Source organism: Wyeomyia smithii, chromosome 3, assembly GCF_029784165.1.
Source record: "Wyeomyia smithii strain HCP4-BCI-WySm-NY-G18 chromosome 3, ASM2978416v1, whole genome shotgun sequence".
Taxonomy (NCBI): Eukaryota; Metazoa; Arthropoda; class Insecta; order Diptera; family Culicidae; genus Wyeomyia; species Wyeomyia smithii.
This window is the reverse complement of record NC_073696.1, coordinates 102918486-102941001: the sequence shown is the minus strand read 5'-3', so window position 1 is coordinate 102941001 and position 22516 is coordinate 102918486. Positions and strand designations below refer to the sequence as shown.

The 22516-nt window shown below is 40.1% G+C and overlaps 1 protein-coding gene across 2 annotated transcripts in view; it reads right to left on the bottom strand.

The window, feature by feature from the left end:
* LOC129727701 (vesicular glutamate transporter 1) overlaps positions 1 to 22516 on the bottom strand; it is a 156355-nt gene that overhangs the window by 30824 nt on the left and 103015 nt on the right. For both annotated transcript variants that reach the window (XM_055685768.1, XM_055685767.1), the window contains one exon: positions 2486 to 2786. In XM_055685768.1, coding sequence (XP_055541743.1) covers positions 2486 to 2786 — 301 coding nt within the window. The remainder of the gene's footprint in view (positions 1 to 2485; positions 2787 to 22516) is intronic.

Genomic DNA, 22516 nt, shown 5'->3' with positions numbered 1-22516 from the left:
TATCGTTTGTCGGTCCGTACACATTGATAAGGCGATATTTCAAGAATCTGCCCTCGATCCTCAATACGCATTGACGACCATTGAGGGGCCTCCAACTAATGACATGTTTCATTTGGTTTTGCGAACAGAGTCTAACATTCCAAGCCAAGTGCCAAGTTTCCAATCGTTATCAATCCCAGTCAGTACCACGTGGAAGAAAAGATAGGAGTTAAAATTATCCTTCAGCTGTAGTGTATTTTTTGGCGTTTCATAATGCTTTCAGTCCCTTTTTTCGTTAAAGGGATTATTTTTTATAGTTTCAGTGTAAAGTCTTTTCAACACGGTTTCATTTTACGCGGTTTTCACGACGATTTTCTAAATAACGCGCTTTTAAGTCATTTTTTCTAAAAACACCGGTTTCTACACGGTTTTTACGGTTTTACTCGATTTTTTATGGCGTTTTTCCAAATCATGATGTTCGATTGTTACTGAGTGTGCATGAATATTAACGTTAATAGTTACAGGGTGCTCAATAAGTTCGAAAACAACTTTTCAGCAGTTCCACAAAAAACATCCCAGTTTTAATATTTTTTTTAATTGTCATTTTTTATTTGGCAGAAACTTTGCATAGACGTTTCTTTGGGCAAAAGATGCCATTGTGCTATTGGTTAAATTTTTTGAAACACGACTCATTTTCAAGGTTTTTTTGATCGGTGTGACGTCTTTGGCAAAGTTTCTAAATATTCATGGAGCTTGAGTTTTAAGACTAAATATTTTAAAAAGATACGTTATATCGAGGTAAAAGTTTCTTTATATCGAGGCTGCCTTATATCGAGGGATGACTGCATAACGAACTTGATAGTCTGTTACAAATCGTCTTTCCAATAATTCGTCAGTGATCAACAGCTTGAGTTTCTATTAAAGCGTAGGTAAATTGCATCATGTCTATTGACACGATTGAATAATAATTCAACATAAGTTTACCCAGAAAAATTAGATTGGGCTGCAAATCATAATAAAAAAGCCTTACTGTAGATTTGTTTCTTTGTTTTACGAAATACCGTGAATTTTTTAGGCGTCAAATAAGACTGAGAAAGAACAAATAATAATCATAATTGTTTTACGTGTATTGCAAATATATTGTTATGTAAATCAAGATACTTTTTTTCATTTTATTTTTTAACTCGAATGTATTTCTTCGAAGCAATCGAAAATCCTTTTAAAAAATTCATATTTAAAGGAATCAAAAATATTTTCTAGATAGTTGTAAGTACATTTTGTGGAATATTCACAAAATATTCAAGTGCAGTATTGACCGATTATTCTTTTTCCCAGATCCAACAATTCACTGTAAAATAAAGTCATCGTCACTGTAAAGCTGACACTGCATCACCAAGCACATCCATTTCCTGTCATAACACCGTCCCGGAAACGACCGGAAGTATATCTCACTTGATCGAATATTCACCCCTCGCAAAGGACAACATCACTTTCTATCGCTATCTCCCTATACTGTCGCTGAGCGATTCGTCATTCTGTTCCACTCAATACAACGGATCCCTCTGACGGATTCTTCTATTTATTCGCAAGCATACCAAAAAAGACCCGGCGCCAGCACGGCGCGACATCGCCAGAACAGAACTTTTGCCAGTCAGTATTGTTGATATCTTCCCTCCGTAGCTCCATCCGGTAACCCGCGTCCTACTTTCCGCCCCATTCGCCCTGTGTTCAAATCAGGGACATTACTGGCATCAATAGAATGGCATCGAATCGCCATAGTATTTTGGGGACTACGAACGAAAAGCTTTGCCGTGAATAAAAAATTATCATCTTTTGTACCCGCATTACCCCGCAGTAAATGCTTCCATTATGTTCGACTGCATCATAAAATTTCATATTTTCCGCCGCCTCACTGTCGTCACCCTTGCCGTCTGCCGGACCGTATCATCGGCTTTTGATCGCAGGATTTTCCCATTGTGCACGGTAGGCTCATTATCATCATTTTCATATATTCATTAGTCTTTTAGGCAGCCAGTATTGATGGACCGATAGACTAAAATGGTGCACACGCTCGTAACCAGAAGAAAAAATCGGAGGATTTGGCGAACAAAAGGAAATGGAATATTTAGCTTTTTCCGTTACGATGATTATCGAATTCAATGGCGATGATACAGAGAACGTTTTCATTTCTAAACTAGCGGAAATTGGATGACTAATTCCTATTCAACATTATCTCTTACAAAAAGTTTTGTTTGCGAAAAGAAAATTTGATTAGTTTAACTGAACTTTAACTTGGTTTAACTGATATGTTCATTATGGGGTAAATATAATTCCATCATGCCATGCAATGATTGACTCAGAATTCCATTTAGATCTCTTATCATACGTTGCGTGCCAACAAGTCGACTGTATCCAATATGCCATCACTCATTAAATCGAAAATCCTTCGAACCTTTCCACCGGTTCAGACACGTGTTTTAACAAGAAATCACGTCCTGCAACTCACCCCATGCTCGAACTGCAGCTTGGCCATTCCCATGTTACACCGCATACCGAAGGAAATGATGAACCCCAGACAGGTCATCAGGGCGACCGTGAAGCGGGTCGTTTTAATGCAGGGACATTCCGCTCGGACGTACTTATCGATGTGACGCAACGGTGGCCGTTCAATTTCCTCGAACGAAACTGGCGAGTCACCTCCTCCGTCGTCTGCCGGTACGTAGGTGGGACCTTCGCCTAGCCCAGCTCCGCCCATCTGATCGTATCCGTGTTGCGGCGGCATCTGAAACTTCTCGAATCCTCCGATCCTGGAAATGTGACAAAATAATGAATAAATGAAGATTAGTAAAAATTTCTTGATTAATTTAAAGAATTGGAAAGTTGATCATAAAGGTATAAGACAATGCCGGCGGATCATCGAGAGTGAAAACTCCTTGCTTGCCAGTGCGGTACTGAATCTAAATTAAACTGTACTCTTACAAGCATTGATATTTCATTGTTTGACTTCTCCTCCAATCGACAACCATCCCCAACCAAGACCAAAAGTGAATGTAAATGGAAAAATGAAATTAAATGAAAAAGCCCACTTAATGTCATTTCCTTGCACACAAATTGCTTTGCATTTCCATTTCGAGCCGGGTCAGATTCTCCACCTTACCATCCGAGCGATCTCGATTCGGAATTCACCCAGCCAAGGAGCGAGGAAAAGCGCTCAAGTGGTTTTTCGATCTCTTCGCACAGACAGAGTAAACCGGCAGCGCGTCAGTCTTTGTACGAGTTTCACACTTTCGCGCGAATCTTGAACCCTCGTTTGGCAAAGCCTAAGCAGCTCCTTTTCATGCTTTAAGAAAGAAGGAAATATGAATACGTGTCATCGCAACCGCGCGCGAAATCTTTCTGTGAGTCAGCTCCCGTCGTGAAGATGAATTGTACCGCTTATGGTAACGTGCTGGTTTTCCACGGACAAAACGAAGCGACCGTTAACTCGACGGTTGGCTGCCACAATGGGTGGCATCACATCCCGTTCCGTTCTGGCGTCCACCCATTCCGCGTACATTTGTACTCAACCGAACAAATGAAAATCAACGACTGCTCGACAAGACAATGTAATGTAATTGATAATTTGTCTACCGGAAAACTGTAGTCGAAGGAGTGGCTTTCGCTCCATGTCTACAATGTCTGTCTCAATTAATTATATTCCTGTAGCCTACAACTGGGATTGCTGAGGAAAGCTTAAATCGTTCCGCTAATGCGTGTTATAAGATTTTATATGAATCGATTTTCCATCGTAATAGAATAATGTTTGGATGATTGATTCAAACATAACCGATAGGTAAATTTCAGCAGAGCAAGGTTTAGTCTAATGATACTCTTAAAAAACTTATCATAGTTTTTACTATACGAAGAAATTATTTACTAAATAACTTGACCAAGAGTGTTTTAATATATTATTAACTAGGATCTTACATCAGTATCAAACATTTCAAAACCTTTTAAACTAACCTTTGATGGAATATACGTTGCACTTTTGATCTGTCACTCAAATAGTGTTCATGGTGATTATACATTTCTAGGCTTCTTACCATTACATTGTTATGTTTAAATGTTTTGAAGAATCAACAAGTTTTCAGAAACTAAAACATAACTATTAAATAGAGTCATAAAAACTTGAGTTATAATTTTCAGGTGAATTGATGGTATATTCCTAGAATGATTATTCAAAGCAAAATTGGCCATACATCGAACACCTAGAAATCATACATGAATTACTCCATTAAATAATTTTATTCATCGTACTGACGACAACTAAAAACAGTTTCAATCCAGAAGCAATAAGTGAGCAATATAAACAACATATAACAAACAATGATAACGTTTTTGGGAAAGTGCTGGGTGACTCATCTCTAGTATGCATAAGTTAAGGGAATAATTTCTCTAAAAAAGATATCCAGTGTCACAAGTAAAAGGTTATTCAAGCAAGTTTGGTGATAATTGCATAAATCGTACCTTTTCCTCATATTGGTATCATCATTGTTTGTACAAAAAATGTTTTTATCTTAATGTATTTTTTATAACAATGTTAGACTACGTTTAACCGTAAGGCTGCAGAATTGAATTTCTTCTGTTCCTCCTGAAACAATTTCTTATGTAATCTTTTTAATGTTAGTTTTCCAGCACAGATATCACAAAGTTATTCGTGTTACGACTCTGCTCGCTTCTACTTCCTTCCAATGCAATGGCGACGGAAACAGAGGGTTTCAACCAATGTTGGTCGTTCCTAACAGGGAAGAGGGAGCTGTTCTCTTTGAGGGGCAGCTTGTCTGAGCGTCTGTTCCCCAGCAGGAGATGCTTGATGCGGTGTTTTGTCAGCTATATCCAATCCGGCAGCCCCGTCGCGAGACTAGGCATCGTGGCTCTAGTTAAGTAGTATACCGAAAGTAGCCCTACTACGAACAATCCAGAAATCAATGCGAATCGGAACAATCGGTATCGACTCTCCGTACGAAAAGGAACAATGATTGGAAAATCGATACTAGGATAGTCAGAACTCAGATGTTAGGTACACTTAATATTTGGTAGCAGCTTTCTATTTACTGTAGAGCCTCTAGTGGCGGTCACGAGAAACCAACGACAGCTCGATGAAACATGAAAATCGTGAGAAAATTTTGCACACTGACGTTGTTAATCCGACTTGGTCAGGTCCAAAAATTGCGAAGTGCCTCAAACTTCCCAAACCAACCGTAAACAGCGTACTGAAACGATTCAATGAAACTCTAACGCTGGTTCGCGCTGATTAGTCCTGCGCCGCCGCTGCAGACACTTTTAGCCACGCCGCCGAGGATTTTGAGTCTGCGCGCCGCCGAACAAATTTTTTACGCGCCGGTAATGATTGTGTAAGCTGATTTTTTTCCTGATTCTGAAGATACCAGGACTTTCAGCCAATGTCGATGCTCAGAGTGTAGATTATTCTAATTTTTGATTATTATTCGATGCAGCATGATACATCAAGAGTGTTAAGCTTTAACAAAGAGTTAGGACTTCATATTATTTTGTTCCTAATTAAAATATGTAATTTATTCAACACGGCTCACGTGATCAATGATTTTCACGGAGCCAGTTTTCTTCTGGAATCTGTTTTCGGTCATCATAATTTATGTTTATATTTTTGTCATAGTGTACCTCTTATTTTGTTTCAAACGAATGTTCGGAAAGTAATGCGGAAATAAAAATTTGGGAAAGTCTTTCACAAAGATTTCATTAACTATTTAGGTAAAAATTTCAGATTACTTCTTAAATACTATCGTGCAGGAATTCTTTTGACATGCCGGGCTACTTTGAACACATTTTTCTTGTTTTTTTTTTAGCAAAATTTCCTTGTTACCTTGTACTATATTTTCGGCATGTTGACAAAACAATGTATTTTGCACTATTCCGCATAAGCCGTGTTTAAAAATTGTTCGTTCGTGCTTTTCAGAACAGGATTCAGTTTTATTAGCCGCAAGAAAGTCAATTTCGGTTCCAAAATCGTTGTTTTGGCTGACTATTTTGATAAGTCGATAATTGGATCCCTTTTTTTATTTGGCCATCCGTTTTATTAGATTTTAGTAAAAAATTGTGATTTTAGCAAAATATTGTGGGCATTCGATTTTTGTTGTCAGCCATGTTGTAAGGTTATGTTTGAGCTCTTTCTCTCTAGGTTCTAAAATGGTACGAACCTACCAAAAGGCCAGTAGTTCCAGGAAATATACGATAGTTTCAGGTACACATTCGCAGGAATGTCTCAACAAAGTTAAAACCGGATATATGTCCGTCAAATGCAATCGGCAGACTATCTACAACATGCTCTCCGATTCGCAGCAAAGAAAACCAAAAGAATTGCCTAAAAAAGATCTTTATGTGAATACTTTTGAAAAGAAATATAATTTACTTACAAAAATGTATTTCTGTATAAAATCCTATCGATTTCTGTTCAAAGTAGCCCCCAGCTGGAACCAACAAACACCTTTGTAATAGTTATATGAACTTTTTTTTAATTTCTCAACGAATTCAACTGCAATAAATCATGACCTTAGCATACTTTTCTGCGTTTAATAATCATTGAGCTCAGTTCATTAAAATAGAAGTTACAATTACTTAAAGTAGAAAAACTTGGAAAAACTATCAAAAGAACCCATGCACGACTCTACTGAGTGAACTCTTGCGTTAACTGTATGTTTGATAATATTGTGCTGAAATAGAGATTGTTTTAAATAGTTCTGGTTATCAAAATAATCAAAAATACAAGGCGAAGTTTTTTTTTCTATATAGATAGTCACTTATCTTTTCACCTACGCACACTAGTGAACGTGTAAACCGGTGAAAAGTTGCTTTTGTTTCCTCCAAACTGTAAATCATCGCATCACGTTGCATCGACTTTTTATCATTTTTTACACTTTTTGGTCGATTATGTTCAGCAGCTTCCCCCGATTCCTGATCACGAATGAAAAATTCATTCAGAAACGAGCTTAGAACTTATAATAAGTACTCAACTGAATATTTGTCCAGCTACTAAAACATAGCATAGCAAACAAAAAAGCGATTTGTAAATACTTTCCTCAACGAGTGGCACTAACACATTCGTACGTAAATAGGTCTATAGAACACTCAAGCATCTCCAACTTTGATTGTGACGTCATTTACAAGTAACGATCCTCTTCAAGATAAAGCTTTTATTAAAGTATTCGGAAAAAACATGAAAATTTGGAAACGATGAATCAAAAATAACTAGTCCTCCTCCACAGACTTTATTCTTGTGGTCTATACTATCTGTAAGATACGATTATTGAATAGAAATGCTTGAAAAGCTTACATAATTCTTTTCGTGTTTTTAGCAAAAATGACGTTTAATTTAATGAAAGCCTGAATTAATTCAGAAAATAATAAAATTAAGAATTGAATTCCGTAAAATTAAATAATAGCCAAAATCGTTCCATATTACCGATTGAGTCATATTTTTATTGCTGGTTCGTAGATGATTTTCACATTGACTTTTTATTTATTTTCTTTGCCTATTATTTTCTTATTGTTGGAGTTTCGACATTCTGTGAATCCTGATCGAAGTTTTTTTAATTGTAACAGTAACTAACAAAATCCAAACATAATGGCACAAAATAAAAAATTATACTCAATATATTAGAAGTGGTAATTAGTGGCACGCCTATACACGCCGCCGCTGCCGCCGCCGCCACCGATCAAACCTACGGCGTCACGCCGGCGCGCCGACCGCCGCCGAGGCAAAATATTTTCTACGCCGCAGCCGCCGATAATTTGGTCGGCGCACAGCACTAGCGCTGATCACAGCAACCGCAGAAGTGGAATGATTGACATGTAGCTACGATTAAAAGAGCAGTTTGGACGAACTCTGGAATTACCCTGCGCGATTTGGCTAAGAAGTTCTCGGCATCGTACAGTAGGGGAGGATTGTACAAAACGCACCAGTTAAGCATTTGCGCGAATTACCGCGCTTCAAATCATTCCAAAGCGACATTGAACGAGTAGGAAGATTGTAGGATCTATTTATTGCATGTTCATGAAATTTAATTTAAAATACTCGATTTCATTGTCTTTTTTGGTAAAAATTACCACTGCCGGCAAACAAGCCCGTGACCAAAACGCACCACAACAAAGGTCAGTATGCTCCAAAGCAGTAGGCTAATATGCCACTAGCAGATATCAGCACGCGAAGCCAGAAGCACTTGAAGTCTCGAAAGTAAAATCATAAATAATGGAACATGCTCTCAGTTGTCAAGCAATCTCCTGCAAGCTCTTCATAGTGCATTCTGCCCCAATTTTAGTTTTGTTTGTTTTTAGGTAAAAGTTGATGAAAGTTAGTGAAATAATTTGAAATACTCATAGTATTATAAACTCCAAAAGTGTAAAGGCTAGGGGAACCATAGTTTTTTGTATTATTTACTAGTCAGTTAATCATAAAAGCTTAAATAAAATTCATGAATAGTTACATGTTGGACAGAGCCACAGCCAATTGCACAGTTTTTCGAGTATTTTAGTCATTATGGCACACTTTTTCATTAAGAACTGTAGAGAAGCTGGGGTTTTATGAGAAAAGCGATGAATTTCGTCATAAAAAGCCACATGTGTAAGTATTTTGGGGAATTAATAGCGTAGGCCATCTTACCCAACTGGTGCGTCTTGTACGGTTCCACGCCAGCAAGCACCCCAACAAAACCCTCAAGCAGAATCTCGGTGCAAAACACCGCGCTAGGATGCTGTATAATAAATTTAATGCAGGAAATGAATTTCGCGCAGCTCCCAGAGCAAAAACTCTATATTTCCAAGCGCTAAGGTGATATCGCCAAACGGTTTAAATTCGTGTTTGCTGACAAGTTCGCTCGGAAACTGATGGTGTGGCAGGGGAACTGCAACTGTGGCAGAAAAAACAACCATGAATAGCCAGGTATACAAGGAACAGTGCCTCCAAAAGCGGATCTTGCCGTTCATCCAATCACATGACGGTCCGGCGAAGTTCTGGCCTGACTTGACTAGCTGACACTACAGCCGGGAAGTAATGGATTGGTACAAGGAGAATGGAATTGATATCATCGAAAAAGCTATTAACCCACCAAATCGCCCAGATTTGCGTCCAATTGAAAAACTTTGGCCGATAATCAAGAGCAAGCTGAAGAAAAGTGGCAGAACGATAGAACCAACTGATTTACATAGATTGTGGAAGAAATTGGCGGTATAAAACGAAAAGTGCGTGAATTCATCTGAAACTCAGACAAATATTTTTTTTCTGTATTTTTCCGTTGAAGGTCAAAAAATTTACTGCAAAGAGATATCTCAATATTTCTCTTACGTTTTTTTTTTGACCAAGAAATGTCCCATTTTGTGCGACCAAATTTTCAAATGCATCAAGCTTCACTCGAACCAGCACGCTTGGGCAGCCTGTGAGTTGCAAAAAATAATTGTAGGGCCATTTAGAAAGTTCGCATGAACGATGTAGCGACGACAGAGGTGAACTAGGCTTTCGGTTTCGTCATGTGGAGGCCTTAAGGTGGCCGTTTATGCGTTTTGAGAATCAAGGACAGATTTTTTAATTAAGGCCTTATTTTATGTATACGCCAGAGCTCCAAAATCTCAGATTCAATGCTTGGAATATACCTGAAGTTAAGCTAATGTCGAATTCGTTTTTACGGCAGGACTATACCGTCCCGGACTACAATTTGCAGCTGAAAAAAAAAAACACTTTCCGACCAGTTGCAATGGTGTGCTATTACGCCAGAGGTAGCTGTCACTTTTGTTTTGGTCATTATCGCCATTGTCTTTTTGTCGCGTTTGTGCTACTGTACGAAAAATTGGCCAATTTACTGAAAATGACAAAATAACGAAATAAAATCCAACCTGATGTTTGACACGCGAAGAACGATTATCAAAGCAAACCGATTTTAAAACATTTTTTTTTTTGATTTTGACACATGTGTGAATGTGTTGGTGTCTTCAAAACTGCACTCTGTTTCTTTCGCGGACTGTCCAGGACAGAAAAAGGGTAGCCCGGGATAGTCCGGAAAAAGAAGAAAAAAACAGCAATAGGACAAAGTGTAGTCCGCGGGTTAGCTACACCGCAAAAACGAAAACGACATAAGTGTGCACGCACTATCACCCTTTGCAGTAATACTGAATTAAATGTAGTTACCTTTACCCCAAATTTAACGTTTTACTGATTCGGCTGGTGTTACTTTTTGTCATGCTTTGCCGTTCATTCGTACACGAAAGTAATGAATGTTATCAAACTTATAGCGCTTATTTAGTTTCGTCAGGCTACAGCAAGCATTGGGAGCTGTACAGGATGAAGCATGATTCTATAAATTAGTGTTACTATAGAACCATTTTACATGAAACCAATGGCTAATAGTTATTTCAGCTCCAGGAATTGGAAAATAACTATCAATCTGGCGAATCGGAAGAATTTTGAACAGAGACTTCAGTCAAGCAAGCGCAAACAGAGATTCACACCGCTATCGGTACGGTAAAAAGTCTTTGTCAGAGCATGCTGTATGAGGGATAGAATAAAATGATAAAGGTGAATTTATTGTACTCTGAATTACCCACTCTAATTATTCGCCTTCACACAGCTCCGTTACTTTTTCCGAACTCTGGTATACGCACCGACAAACGATATATCCGATGGCGTGAAGGAGAAGATTTATGAGCTTCTCGATAAAATATACGAAGAGTGCCCAAACGTGATATAAAAATCATTATCGAGGACAGGTTGGACGGAAGCAGATCTAGCTTCCAATAATGGGAAAACCCTGAGGCTGGTAAACTTTGCCGCAATAACCCAACAAAAACCGGCTGTTGGGTTATTGTTGGGTTAGTGTCAATACTGTTAGTGTCAGTAGGATTGTAGCGCCAGCCCCGCAATTGTCGTGTACACTCAACAGTTGGCTGCGAAGTCTGTGTAAAATAAAACAGAAGGTCGAGCTCCGATACGGAATGTAGCACCAAAGCTTTGCTTTTAACCCAATGGCAAAGCCTGCTCTAAACCGAACATATCCTGATTGAACGTCGGCGTTTACCAGATGTCATCGATGTGCGGTCCTTCCGAGGCTCAAACGTCGACTTAGATCACCATCTCACCTAGGGACGATACGCGCCCGGCTCGCCAAATACTTGCAACACGAATGTAGTTCGATGTAGAGTGTCAAGAGGTGACGGACAAAGAAACCGGGCCGCCCGTGTTCGCACGATGGATGAAGGAGAGTTATCAAGAGTTAGAACGACCAGAAAAGAGAATCCATCAACTCAAGAAACGCGAGCTCTGCGAATGATCTCTTGCGGAGGCGGAGGTATGCTTCTCTTCTAGGCACGACACGTGAAGCTTTTTATATAAGGTGGTAAACGGAGTGGTAGGTAAAAGGTTGGGCACGTGTCACTTGAGACCCCATTGTGGTCATTCACCTCTGTCCAGCAACTCCTATCCCAACCTCCACGAGGTGCCGACCGGGATACGAGTAACCTTAGCGGAGATCGGGTAACCAACCCCAGGTGGAAACTATGGTCGTATGCTGACTGGGAGGGGGATCGTACGCGGCTGTATCCCCATGTTAGGGGCGGCGTACAACAGCGTCTGACCCGGAGCGGGCGGCTGAGTTATGAAATTCGGTGCCTCGCCAGCTATATCTAAGACGGCAGCCTCGTCGCGAGACTAGTTATCGCAGCCCTAGTAAGGCAGCTTACCGAAGGTAAAATTACCACGAACAATCCATATATAAATACGGAACAGAATGATCGGCATGGACCTAGGCGTACGAAAAAAACACAACGATTATTGGAAATTCGGTACTTGGAATGTAAGGACTCTACTCGAACCGGCACGTGCAGGTATCCTGGCTAGAGAGCTGCAAAAGGTGAATGTCGAGGTGGCTGCCATACAGGAGGTGGTGAGGTGGCCGAAAACGGGAGAACGCGAATTCCGGGCAGTAGATCCTATTGCGGGCACTTCATTCAAGTACCACATCTACTACAGTGGCGGCATGAAAGCAGAAAGGGGAGTCGGTTTCGTGCTCATAGGGAAACAGATGAAGCGTGTCATTAGATGGAGGCCGATCCGTGACCGTATATGCGTGTTGAGAATTAAGGGCAAATTTTTCAACTACAGCCTGATAAATGTGTACGCACCGACCAACGATAAACCCGATGAAGAGAAAGAGGAGTTCTATGAGCTCCTGGAAAAAACGTATAATGAGCGCCCAGGACACGAGATCAAAATCGTCATCGGGGATGCAAATGCGCAGGTCGGGCAGGAGAACTTCTCTCGCCCCGTGATTGGTAGAGAAAGCCTCCACTCTACTACGAACGACAACGGCCTGAGGCTTGTCAATTTCGCAGCAGCCAGAGATATGGCTATCTGTTGCACTTATTTTGCACGCCGGAATATACGTAAGCACACCTGGAGACACCCAAATGGAGAGGCCTTCTCCCAGATCGACCATGTTCTGATAGGTCGGCACTTTTCAGACATTACAGACGTAAGGTCGTTTAGAGGACCAAACGTTGACTCGGATCCAACGTGTTAAAATCCAGCACGACAAGGAGGATACAGTTGAACATCCAGCGGCTATCAACTAGAGAAGTGGCTACAGAATACCTGCGGAAGGTTGATGAGCGGATCGAGGATCAAGTTGGAGGTAGCCTGAATGAACAGTGGAGGCATATCCACAGTGCAATCAGCACCACAGCGGGAGAAGTGTTGGGTACGTCTGCAACAACCACGTCCAATGAGTGGTTTGACGCTGAGGCTGTCATTTGTCAGAGCGTAGAAAGATACCGGGAAGCTAGAGCTGCTGAAAAAAGACTCCATCGCCGGCAGAAACGACATCATTGGGAGCGGATTCTTACGGAGGCGGAAGGTTGCTTCTCTAGGCATGATGCGAGAAGCATCTACAAGAAGATAAATGGAATCAGGAACCGGAACATGTCAGCCCCTGTCATGTGCAATGATAGGGAGGGAAACCTGATTACCGATAGAACGGAGGTGGCAAGGCGTTGAAACACTTTAGTGTGCTGTTGAATGGTGAAGAAAACAGCGTAGTCGAAAGAAGCAGAATGGTGATTGAGGATGATAGCAAAGCTGTGGACCCACATCCATGGACGAGGTTAAGAAAGCAGTGAAAGAGCTGAAAAACTGCAAGGCAGCTGGGAAGGACGGCATTCCCGCCGAACTCTTCAAAGTCGGGAGCGAACAGCTGTATCGTGCTTTACACCGGATCATGCTGAGAGTGTGGTCCGATGAAGAATTGCCCTCGGACTGATTGGAAAGTCTCATATGTTCAATCTAAACACCGTTTACAAAATTCTCTCCCGTATTCTGTTCCATAGACTGAGGCCGTTGTCGGAGACCTTTGTTGACGATTACCAATGTGGTTTTTAAGGGGGATGCTCCACTACGGACCAAATGTTTACCCTGCGTCAGATCCTCGATAAATTTCGAGAATTTAACCTGCAGACGCACCATCTCACAGTGGTTCCCCATAGATCATAAAGCCAAAAATTAAATTTCATTATTTTGGTATTTCTTCACCTCTCAGCATCCTTTGTAGTCTGTAGCTAACAATGGCATCAATTATTGTGTTGTATTACGAAGGAATTTATTACTGTGGGACTTGGAAGTGCGCATAGTTTTCACTTTTAAACAGCTGTAAGAAGTATGCTATTAGGTTAAGTGCAATTTCACCCCTTTTCAGAGAATTTAAGGATTCCAAAGTGGTTTTTTGATATGGAGGTCCAAAAACAGGAAATGTTGGGCCTCTTTTAGTGGTTTTAAGAATGTTATATTGTGTTGTTAACGACTGAGCCAACGGTGAAATAGGTACATTTTGATATAAATAGATATCACCAATGTATTTTCACTTGTCAATTCAACAATGTTCTTAAGCGAATTTACGTAAGTGCAATGCATCAAAATGTTCGTTAGGTATCGTTTATATGTCCAAAACACAATTTGGCTGCCGAGACCTGCCCATTGGTTTGTGAGAAGTGGATACAGAATGGTCACCTTTGGGACGTATTCTTCGTTTTTGTTTTGTTTTTGAGTTTTTTTCGGCGGTAATATTTGGTAACCCCTTTTTGACGAATACCTTTTCACGTGAATATATTTCTAGGTTCATTGCTTAGATGTACATTTCCCAAAATGCATATCTTTAAAATTTGAGTCGAAAAATCTGGAAGAATTCATTAGTAGATACAAAATGTTTTAAAATCTATACACTCATCACTATGGGATTTATAACTTGAAACTAGATGAATAGTAAGCTCGAATACATTACAGTTGCACAGGATTATCGGTTCCTTGGAAATAATGTAATAGAACAAAGAACAACTGCATTAAAAGATATGCCACATAGTTGAATGAAATAGAGCAGACCTATCTTTTATTATCGAAGTATGATAACAGCACCAAGGAGAGAACAGTTTTTTTTCGTGGTCAGCCGAAGCACGCAGAAAGATTTTTATTTTATCACTTTTTATGACATTTTGTGAATTATATTTTTGTTTTCATTGTAATTTCTTTAATATGTATTATCATATCAAATAAATGTTGTGAACCAAACATATCCTTAACACACTTCTTTTGTATGTATACGTTCATGAAATTTCTGGCATCGAACAATAAAAGTTATTGGAGGGTGCCATACGGAGGGCCGGCGTGCAAAGAAGCGGAACCATCATCACGAAGTCTCACATGCTTCTCGGTTTTGCGGACGATATCGACATCATTGGTATCAACCGTAGAGCTGTGGAAGAGGCCCTCAGACCTCTCAGGAGGGAAGCTGCGAGAGTAGGGCTCCTCATTAACTCTGCCAAAACGAAATACATGGTGGCTGATAGAGAGCGTGGTAGTCCGACGGTTGTTGGTGCTGAGGTGGTGTTAGCTGGGGAAAGTTTTGTAGTAGTCGACGAATTTATTTACCTGTGATTACACCAGTGATATGTGACAACGAGGTTAGCCGTGAGATAAAAAGGCAGAAAGCAGCTGCAAACAGGGCCTTCTACGGATTGCGTAACCAGGCCCGGAGTCTGCAAACCCGTACTAAACTTGCACTCTACAAAACACTAATTCTTCCCGTGGCCCTCTACGGCCATGAAGCATGGACGTTGAAAGAGGCTGATCGGCGAGCTCTTGGTGTTTTTGAGCGTAGGGTTTTGCGTTCAATCCTTGGCGGCAAACTAGAAAATGGTGTTTGGCGCAGACGCAAGAACCATAATGTGTACCAGGTGTACTCATAGTTGAGCGGATAAAACACGGCAGGTTGCAGTGGACTGGGCATGTAGCTAGAATGCCGGAAGAACGACCAGCGAAGACTATATTTAGCAGAAATCCCGATAGAGGCCGTCGACTTCGAGGTAGGCCTCGCACCCGTTGGATGTTTGCTGTCGACGAGGATGCCCGCGAAATAGGTGTTAGGGGAGATAGGAGGATAGCAGTCCAAGACCGAGTGACATGGCGACGTATTCTGGATTCGGCATTGAATCGATAATCGGTCTGTCGCCGTAAAAAAGAAATGTAAGTAAGGTAGACCACTGTGACCAGACTGTGCCAATTCCTACCATGTGCAATGACAGGGAAAGGAACTTGATAACCGAAGAGACACTTGTGGCCATGCGTTGTAAACAACGTTTCGTGGTGTTGTTGAACGATCGGCTCGGAAGAGATGTAGCCCCAGGGCTTTGCTTACAGTAATTATCGAGGAATAACGGTCCTCAAAACAGCTAACAATTTTCTATTCCGCATCCTGTTTCATAGACTGAGGCCGTTACAGGAATCCTTGTTGGATAGTATCAGTGTGGTTCCGGGAACGGCGACCAACAGACCAAACGTTCACCGTGCGTCAAATTCTCAACAAGTTCAGAGAAGTAAACTTGCAGACTCATCAACTGTTCATAGACTTCAAGGCAGCATACGATTCAGTTAAGCACAACGAATTATGGCAGATTGTGCTTGAACACGGTTTCCCAACAAAACAGATTAAGCCGGCTCGTGCCACCCTGGGCGGTTTCTCGTCATGCGTTAGGATAGTGGACGATCTGGAGTAAGGTAACGGGCTTTTGAATCTGTTGTTCAACATTGCGTGTAGCCAGTTGAGATACCGCAGCATGCATGTTCGCACGAAATTTGTACTCTACATGACACTGGTTCTCCCGTTGGTACCATAATTTCCCGCTGGTATCATGAATTTCCCGCTGATACCGGTTGCCATAAAGAAGGCTGTAGTGAGTGTTGGTCGACCAGAGAATATTTGGAGTCTTCGACTGTAGAATTCTGCGTTCAATACTTGGCGTGAAGTGGAGAATGGAGTGTAGCGCAGGCGCATAAATCACGAAGTATACCAAGCATACTACCATGCGGAAATTATCATGATGATAAAATACGACAGGCTACAATGGACTGGCCACGTAGCAAAGAGCCCGACGTAGGTCGTACCCCATACTCGTTGGATGTGTGGTGTGGATGAGGACGCCTGATTGGCGGGTGTTAGGGACGATTGAAGAAGAAGATTAGCTCGAGATCAAGTGATGTGAAGACGTATTCTGGATTCGTATCAGTATAAAAATCAAAGTAACGAACTTAGTTCACGATTCAGCCGCGAACATGTTTTTGCGATAACTTTTTTTTCGATTGATGAGAATCAAATTCATTTTTCCCAACAAAAATTTAATACATATCCGTGTTTACCAGCCAAGTAAGGAAGTTTTTATATACCTAAATTTTGACATAATTTAAATCGGCGTGCTCAAATATGTGTAAAGCTTTTTTTTTGCATTTTTAATAAACAATCACATTTGGATCAAATTTGTTTGTAGTGTTATTGTATGCAACTATGCTGCTACTAATATACGACCATCCGCTAGTAAAAAACTATTCGCAATATAATGTCAACTCTTAGAACCGTGCTTAAGTATAAAAAAGAAATAGTCGAAAAAAAATAAATTATTATTTGGCATACTTCAATAGCAAACCCCGTTAATAATTAGTTGATTAGTGAGTGGGCGAATTGTGGGGTCTTTACCCTACATGTCTTTAGTTCGATAGAAAAATGAATGATTTGAGGTGTAAACCGATTCCTATTGAGTGGTTGGAGACACTGACAGGAACAGGAAGTTTGCTGCTGCTGTTAAAATGTGACCATCCGTCACACCATTCACTAGTATAGACCGTTCCGATAATTATAAATTCACTTACGATCAACCGTCATTTCAAATAACGTGCAGTATTCAACGAAACGTTGGCTGCGTCCTGTAGTTTACATCCAAAAGAAACAGATCCTGTCATTTTTTCTAACATTTAGTGTGAAATTTTGAAAATGCGTGGCCTTTCTCTCGAGCAAAGAAAGCGAATTGTGCACAAATGGGGCACCGTGAGTTGTCTTTCTATAAGCAAATTATCCAGAGAAGAAGGTATAAGTGTCGGAGCAGTTCAAACCGCATTGCGGAAGTATTGTGAAGAGTGCATATTTACTGATGCCCCAAGACGTGGTAGAAAACCCGAGCCTGTTGATCCCACAATGGACAAAAAGGTCAAGGAATACTACAAGCGGCATCCTTCAATATTAGTACGAGATGTGGCGAGAAAGCTTGGAACCTCGGCGAGTAACGTTATGCGTGCCAAGGGAAGAATGGGTCTGCAGACCCGTCGGAAGCAGAAGCAGCCAAAACGAAATCCAAAACAGGCTGAATCTGTGAAACCGAGAGCTAGGAAGCTTTATGACAAACTTCTGACCAAAAAAATGGGGTGTGTTATCATGAATGACGAAACCTACATAAAACTGGACTATAAGACTCTGCCAGGACCGCAATTTTATACATCACCGAAGGGAAAGGATGTCCCTGGACCAGTGAAAGCCATTTACACCGAAATTTTCGGCAAGTAGGTAATGGTTTGGCAGGCCATTTGTGAATGTGGACATATCTCGTCCGTTTTATTACGAATGACACAATGAATGGTAAAATTTACGTGAAAGAGTGTTTGCAGAAATGGTTGTTTCCCATGGTTAAGCAGCATAACAATCCTCCAACCTTTTGGCCCGATCTTGCTTCCTGCCATTACTCTCAGGATGCACTAGGGTGGTATAAAACAAATAATGTCACATGTGTCCCAAAGGAGATGAATCCTCCAAACTGCCCTGAAATTCGCCCTATTGAAACTTTTTGGGGTTTGAGGCAAAGCTGAGGAAATATCAGCGGACAATGTTGAAAAATTTAAAAAAGATTGGCTTAAAGTGGTAAAAATGGTCGGAGAACACACTGTGAAAAAGCTTATGAGTAGTGTTAAGAGAAAAGTTAGAGAACTCGCGTATCCTACGAAAAATAATTCCAACTTGAATTGAAACTGGAAAGAAAACACTTATTATCTATATTTCAGAATAAAATGACCCCAAAAATCCTGTATTTTTTGTTTTATTCAAGAAAGAAGATGAATTTATAATTTTCGGAACAGTCTATAAAATGATTATTTTAAACAAAGGTGGGTCCATAGAGTGCGTCAACTTTGCAAAGTTTACCTGAATACTTCAAGCGAAATAAATCTTCTCGATTCGAATCAATAAAATCATAGCTTTCTTGTTGCTTTTTGCCTTTAGTTTAATCCGTTAGTAAAACAAATCAATCAGGTAATAAAACTTATCAGCAGAATTGGCTATGCATTTTTTGATATATTTCATTGGCAGCGTTTATTCTGACCGGACCTAAACCCGGAACCTGGACTTAGCTTTTTGTTTCGATATCGATCAAAAAAACCCTACGATCACTTACTTCCCCATTATTATTTGCGCTACTTGAAGTGAAAACGCGAAGAACATTGACAATTTTCATTTCTATAATATATTGTATATATTCTTCTGCGTCAATACTGATAACTTTTTGGCCAAAACTCATATTGGAAATTATACGAATGAAACCTCGACTGGCACCTGTAACATTTATCACAACCTTTGAGTGATTGTAGTCACTGAGCTGCTGCCACAAGACGAAAGAAATCATATCAGAAATGGATACAGGAACCGCCAAGGGAAGCCAAAGGAAAGAAAAACAGCAATCAAATGAATTGGCAGGATTGATTTCCCTTCGACCTTTCCGCAACTGTTCCCCCAACCACGCACCCGGAGGATACGGGGAACACTTATCGCAACCCTCACAAAGCACGAATGTTTCTGTTTATTTATTTTTCTCTGCTTACTGCTTGATATACAACTACCTTTTCTAAATCGGTCTAGAGCCTGTCAGCGAAGAGATTTCAGCTCGTTCCACCTAAGTAATCCACCCTCTCTTCCCCTCTGCAAGCACCGTGAACAATCCGATGCGCAGAGGGAGCAATCTTCAAGGGTTTTGTACAAACATGTTGCACCTCTCCTGCGGCGTCAGCCCACCGAATAAACACAATATCCTTCTAATACCCAAGGATTTGAAAGGCCGACAGGGACTCCCCCCGTTGCTGCTTTCGTCATCATCAAGTAGTGATGGTTTATTTTTATGGATTGCAATTTTATTTCGATGGATTTCGCACAAAGAACTCGAGCTTTATTCGCTGATGACATCATTTAAAGTCATTTTTCCAAAAGCGGTTCTTCAAACGACAGCGAAAGGGTTGTTCCTGGGCCGCGCACTGCTCCCGGAAAAGTGATTTATACGTGCCTTTTCGTTCGTTACATCTAAAATTGGAACAAATCCATCCGGTAGCGTTGAAATTCAATTCGCACCCTTCTTTTTGGGATTTCCCCGCACGACATAGCACGAAGACGCGGAATTCAAATTACGGCAATTTTTCAGCAGAAATCTTAGAACGTCAACGGTGGGGCTGAGTGGGAGCTGCTGGGAGGAAGAAAAAATATCGGAATCATAAGGAGCGTTATCAGGTTTCGATAGCATCGCGGGTATCTATTTTTTTGTTCGCGCTAGAACAAACGCTATGCATTCCTTAAAATTTGATTTCATTATGTCCTGTTACAAATAGCTAAGCTCTACGGCTCGAATGTAATTTTTCTATTTATTCAAACGAAATTTATTCGTCAAAACAACTTCCAGACAACGGATCTTTCGAACTGTTAGGTGTATAGAGCCCTTTTCTTTATATTTTCATTGTTGCGATTGTTGCGAACTCTTGGTGGAAATTGAATTCTATGATTTTGTATTTTATTGGAAGTAACACAAAGAAAATAAAACGAAACGTGCCTGGACCGATATTTTGCGTATTTATTTTAGACGAGAATTTGTATCCTATACCAAAATACGAACCTATTGCACCAGTCAAAGTTGCGTGCCCTCGCGTGAGGACATAGTTCTTATGCCTTCATTTTCAACCAAGTCAATCATCATTAGCGCAAAAGTCATACAAACTTTTATCGCAATCAATCAAATGCTAGAAGTTCTGTGTCACCACGAATTAGGGCACAAATTCTCCTTTGTCCTTATCGATAAAATCCTCCCAAGGAAAATTAGCACACACACGAACTGTCGTCCTCCAGACTAATCTGTCTCCTTCTGGTTATAATCTCAGTCGGATTACGAACAAAACTATTTGATCTCGCTAAACCGAACGCTCTTCCTTCACTCCAGTCATAACTCTCTGGTCACCCAAAAACCAATTCTATTAGTATTAGCTCCAAACAAAACAGCGAAAAAATGCTGAAAGCGGATATCGGCAAACAGTATTATTAATGCCTAAAAGTAACTTAATTATGTTTGCTATACGAGGGTAGAACAAAGCGAACGCAAAGAACTCCGGTTCTGCTGTCCTCATCGAAGGATTTATCGCTTCTTAGACCGGATGAATTATGCGATGCTCTTCGGTTGAGTGGGTGGATTTGTGCTGAGGGGCGATCTAGTTATGACGTATTCGAGATGAACGATGACGGCGGAGAAAGATGATTCGTGTTTGTCACCAACTAACGGCGATCTTTGGAATGGGCTGCATTTCGGCGCTGTTGTGGACTAGCAGCGATTCTGAAGGGGGACTGATTTATGAAGTATTACTCGATTGAATATCTCCAACTAAGGGACTTATAGATTAGATATGAAGGTATGTTTATTGGGTTGCATTCATCATTTCTATTATATCGTCACATTTTACAATATATGACCAGAGTTGGAGATTGTTAGCGTAATTTGCTGATTTTTTTTCGAAATTGGACTTCATAATCATCAAGACACTGTTGAATATTTGATTGCGTGTAATGGAAACCATTTCACTGATTTGTCGATTAGTATTTCCGCAGCTAGTTAGTAATAATACTGAGGTGTACCGTGAAATGGGGTGAAATTGATCACCTGAAAATTCGTGATAAAAAATACTAATCAAAAGACATTGCTCTTACAACACTAGGCAATGTTAACGTGTCCTTAAACGCCACTTTTGCATGATTAGCAAATAATAAAAAAAGTATTGAATTTACTTAAAGTAATCAAAGTTGAGGTTTAATTACGGTAAATTTGGAGAAGTGAGTAAAGTTTGATAAAAGCTCAAAAAATGTAATTTTCAACAATAATCATTCCATACCATTGAAGAAATACTGATAAATTCGCAGGAAACCACAAAGATTTTAATTTCAGAGCTAGTTTTTGAGCTTTTGCAACAAACCGAATCGAAATCGGTCTAACGACGATCAAATAAGAGCAAATTTAGCAACAAGCAGCTCGTGAACCAAAATAAACAAATTTTAACCTGAAATATTGTTATTTTCGTTCCCAAACTAGCTGTAAATGATATTTTCCAGTACAGAAATCATCATTTATCTTTATCATATCGAAAAAAAGCACATTGCCAAAAGAATGTATGGATTTCAATAGTGATCAATTCACCCCAATTAACCTCATAGTACCTTATAGAAATATCGAATTCATTTCATGAAGTAGACGATAGAAATTTTACCAATAGCCATAGGGGTTTACTGGAGCACATACCAGTACTGGTTTCAAAATTATACTATTTCGGGAAAATGTACATGAAGCTAGTTAATTGGAAATTGTTATAAAAATTGATCAATTTCACCCCATTCCATGGTACCAAACCATTTATTCGAAGACTGCTCGCACGTTGGTTCTATTTCAGCACGATGCGATTAATATCGTAAATAATAAATTATCCGCGACAAAAAATCGTTATTAATCCTGACAAGATATCGTTATTATTCGCATTAAATATCAGGACTATGCACTATGTGTACCTTTTCGAGAACCGCATCTACTGAACAACTTCCTTTTACTTGTGTCTTATTGTTCATTGCACTGAGCGGCCTTATCTCACATTTTACAAGAGTGCGAGGTGTTTTAATTTGCAGAGGAAAATTGATTTTTTGTGCTTTCAACATGGCTTGTATTGTTACTTGACTGGAGATAAATGTTATTGCTTTTCGAGTAACAAATTTGTTACAAAACAGTGAATACTACGTTTTTGCTTTTAACGAAACGAGTAAAAACTGCGTATTTCTTATGCAAATTTTGTTCATATCTTTAAAACTTTTTCCGAAGTTTCACTAGACCATTT